This window comes from Teleopsis dalmanni, chromosome 1 (assembly GCF_002237135.1).
Source record: "Teleopsis dalmanni isolate 2A chromosome 1, ASM223713v2, whole genome shotgun sequence".
In the NCBI taxonomy this organism is placed as follows: Eukaryota; Metazoa; Arthropoda; class Insecta; order Diptera; family Diopsidae; genus Teleopsis; species Teleopsis dalmanni.
The window spans coordinates 136,622,352-136,626,869 of record NC_051846.1 but is presented as its reverse complement, the minus strand read 5'-3'; the positions used below and the strand labels follow the sequence as shown (position 1 = coordinate 136,626,869).

Below are 4,518 nucleotides of genomic sequence, written 5' to 3'. Positions count from 1 at the left end.
AAGACAAAAAACTACAAATTGTCTTTGACATTCTCTTTTGCGAATTCGTACGCACTGGAAAATGACAGTTTCACCAATAACAGGGTGCTTAATCGAGTCAAAATATTATTCCAATTGCAAACAAAAATACTTACAGTTTAAAGCCAATCGAATTTTACTCTTGTATTATACTGAGTGCCATATATGTTTTTAATATGTGAGTGAGACAATAATTCTTTATCAATTAATTTCATGTAATTATTCCGAAATTGTTAATGCATTTGGAAAACTCATGCCAAAAATATTTATTAATATTTATTAATCGTTTAGATCCATAGTGTAATGTCTAATTCAAGTCAGGTCTTGGCCACAAAGAATGTTGTGGATCATGCTTTAATTAAACGAAGTTGTTCAGGAGGTAAAATTTCGCCTAAATGAATAATTGAATTGTGGGCATAATCATTCCATTCAAATGCAACATATAAGAATAACCCTTATACATCTTCACGTCAAAGAAATTCTACAAGTTAATAATCTTAGTTTAGATTTCTCGCACCGAATCTTAATAAAATTGTTAAATATATGTTTGTAAGCACCTTATAATGAAATCAATTTTTATTCTGCTGCTGAAAAATACTGCTAATTCATGTCTATCTAGTTAATCAGCAATTTCATTTCCCTCTATTTCTCAGTGCCCTAAAACCCATAGCTATGATTCTGCACTGGTTACTCACTGACCTCAGTTAAGTTTTGTTCAGTTCGGGGTTACAATGTGTTGATTTTATTGAAATCAGTCGACCTGCCTTCATAATATTTGAGTATTAAAATGGACGTCATTTTCTAAGATTTTCTGTTTGAAACAATTTTCTATATATTTTTATTTTTATATTTTCTTTTAAAATTTAATATTCTTAAATATTGAAACTTTATCCAATTAGCAAAGTAATTTATTTAAGCTCTATGCATACAATGTGGTTAATAAAACTCTACATCAAAGCTAGAAATCCATAAAAATTTATTTGTACATGTAATATCAGCTCCATTAACACTATGTGAATAAGTAAACTTAATTGATACACCAATAATGGAAATTAAACACATTTATTTAAACATATTTAATTTTTAGTCAGTACATATTGAGATAAAGTAAAAGGAAACTCAATTAATATATTTAATATTAACAATTTCTGTTAATGGCGTTACTTGTGCACACATATTTTAAATACTTATTCAAGAACTCATCTCTCCATTAAAACTGTTTGGACTTTATTGAAGGTTCCATGTGACAATAAGCCAAAGTGCATCCCTTGAATTACCGCTAATACGTGTATTAATTTAACAGAAGATAATCAACAAAACTTTTCATAAATTAATAATTTTGTATATTGAAAATTGTAGTTAAAATTATCATTTTATATATTTACAAAACTTTCAGACAAAAATATTATTTTTTCAATACAATCCCTTCATTTTTCATTCATTCCAAAATCAAAGTGCTCTTAATTCAGTTCTCTTAGGAATGTTCCTATTTAGTAATGTTCTAAGAACCCACAGCTGCAGTGATCATACATAACTGTCAATATACTTAAAACATGAATTGTTTCTCAGTCGAAGGAAGAAAGTTTCTCAGTCTTCATAGGCTTGAAGGAAGCAAGTTACTGGAATTATTTTTACAGCATTTGTTGAGAACAATGTTTGCCAAGTTTTAGTGTTTTGTAGTCGATATAAAGTTATAAAAGTTATATATTTGTAATAATGAATTAATATTCAAAATAATTCAAATTGTGGAAAAGAATTATATAACAATTATTCCTTAAAATATTAAAAATTGTAAAGATTATTAATTAAAACATAATTAATAATAAACCCCATCTACACTGAATTGACTTTAACAAGATTTAAAATAGAGTTTTACTTTTTCATTATTATTCAAAATAATTAATTAATGTGAACGTTATGAACAGTAATTATGTAGTATTTATCTTAAAATTTTTTTTTAAATATTAATTAAAACTCATTAAAATTAAAAGAATTAATTCAAACTTCTGAATACTACTTAAAACTCTCCATACACATTGGATAGACTTTGGCAAGATTTTTGAATATACTCTCATTTTCTTATTAAACCATATGCATTTTTTCTAGCGGACGAAATTTGAAAACGGCAATATTTATATATAGTATTTATGTATTTTATTCGCTATATAGAAATAAATTCATTACATGCATACACCAATTTATTATGTATATAAACGCATCGATTTACGCATCGATATTATAAACCATTAGGCTTAATGACTGCAACAACTATATTATCCTATATCATATTATCATGAATCAAGAATATATTGTGATATTATTTTGATGTGACGTGCCATGAAATATTATATTTATAGCAAGTTTGGGACATGTGGCAACACGCAAAAGGTGACAATAAAAATTCTGTATTTGAAGCTGGCAGTGCCACGCTGACAAACAGTTTTCAATTTTTTTAGAATCATTGTCGGTGTTTTTGCTTGGGAAGTAGTCAGTTAAGCGTTTATAATAAAAATTGCAAAATGTCTCGTTACGATCGTGCTGTTACAATTTTTTCACCCGATGGACATTTACTTCAAGTGGAATATGCACAAGAAGCTGTACGCAAAGGTTCAACAGCAGTAAGTGCACTAACCTCAGATTACTTCAACAAATTGTTAGAAATAAATGTTCAATAAAATATTTTCTTTTAAGGTTGGTATTTGTGGAGCAAATTGTGTGGTTTTAGGTGTAGAAAAGAAATCTGTTGCAAAGCTTCAAGAAGAGCGAACAGTGCGAAAAATTTGCCCACTGGATGATCATGTTGTGATGGCATTTGCTGGTTTGACCGCTGATGCACGCGTTTTAATAAACCGTGCACAAGTAGAATGTCAAAGCCATAAGCTGAGCGTAGAAGATCCTGTTACATTGGAATATATTACACGGTAAGTGTTTAAGGAACTATAAGTACAATTAAAATTTTATTTACATGTGTAATTTAGATATATTGCGCAGCTAAAACAAAAGTATACACAAAGTAATGGACGTCGTCCTTTTGGCATTTCCTGCCTTATTGCCGGTTTTGATATAAATGGTTCTTCACACTTGTATCAAACTGAACCTTCAGGTATTTATTATGAATGGAAAGCAAATGCTACTGGTCGCTCAGCAAAAACAGTGCGCGAGTTCTTAGAAAAACAGTATAAAGAAGAGGAAGTTGCCAATGAAAAAGGCGCTGTTAAATTGGCCATTAAGGCGTTACTAGAAGTAGCACAAACTGGACAAAAGAATCTAGAAATTGCAGTAATGGAAAAAAATAAACCACTAAAAATGCTTGATACAAAAACAATAGAGGAATATGTTGCTGTTATTGAAAAGGAGAAGGAGGAGGAAGCTGAAAAGAAGAAGCAGAAGAAGTAATGATCTGATTCAGTGCTTTCAAAGCGGCAGTTCATTCTACATTTATAATGAATTATAATAATATAATGTTTTTTACAACATAGTTTCGGTTGAGCTTTGATTTTATTAAAGTGGAATAAAAATAAAGATTTAAACCCCTACAAATATATTTTATAGTCATTTACGCGACTGTAAAAATTAATCATTCTTTAATTCTTTATAAAAGAACTATTGAAAAAGTAAACACAATTATTTTTAAAATTTAAGTGCCTTTCGGCCCAAAAAATATCTGAAACTGAAAGAAGTGAAGTATTTATCGAACTAAAAAAATATGTGATTGATCAAAGTTAAGGGGTTTCTTGTTGGATTGTTTCTTGTTGGATTGTTTCTTGTTGGATTGTTTCTTGTTTTTGTCTGTAAAAAATAATTGTAAAAAACTATTATATCAAAAACTGAATTTTTGAAGTAATTTAAGCTTAGCGAATGGTAGAGTTCTCATGACTTATCAATGTTCTCGTGTTGACGAAAGAAATTTATAATATGGTAATTCAGATTTTATTTCATTGTACGCTGTATGAACTCTCGTATGTGTATCGAAATAAGCACAGGAATGCAGTATGCTTACTGTATAATTTATAAACTAAAATATGCAAGCAAACATGGAGATAATATTGGCTTGTATTTTGCCAAACAGTATAACATATTTTTTATTTAAAGATATAAAAACTATACGCTTAATATAAATTATTTTTGTCCAATCTGTCAATCTCTTGCAAACGTATTGCAAAAGTATTCTCCAATGACATAGTAAACAGATTTAATTTTTCAAAAATATTCTCAACACCATTTGAAATAGTATTTAAGTCACATTTTAAATATATACATACATATATACGTTATAATAAGCAAATGTCAAAGTACCAGCTTGTAATATCAAAAACGTAGAAATTAAAATAAAGTTGCAGCTGATAGCACTAAAAACGCGACAAAATACAAAGCATATCCTAAAAAATATCTGTAACAAAAGTCACCGATGAGACAAGCTTTTTAGTACAGAGGATAAACCCCAAAAAGCGTAACTTGTAATTAGTAAAAGTCTGGCCAGAAGGATATGTTAAACCGTAT

At 28.8% G+C, this 4,518-nt stretch overlaps 1 protein-coding gene across 1 annotated transcript; it reads left to right on the top strand.

Moving 5' to 3' along the window:
• The first annotated feature begins 2,446 nt into the window (after nucleotides 1–2,446).
• LOC119668937 (proteasome subunit alpha type-7-1) lies at nucleotides 2,447–3,551 on the top strand. The gene is made up of 3 exons (XM_038078624.1): nucleotides 2,447–2,636; nucleotides 2,710–2,939; nucleotides 2,997–3,551. The coding sequence occupies exons 1-3, from the start codon at nucleotides 2,538–2,540 to the stop codon at nucleotides 3,412–3,414; spliced, it is 747 nt and encodes a 248-aa protein (XP_037934552.1). The 5' UTR covers nucleotides 2,447–2,537; the 3' UTR covers nucleotides 3,415–3,551.
• Nucleotides 3,552–4,518: the final 967 nt, after the last annotated feature.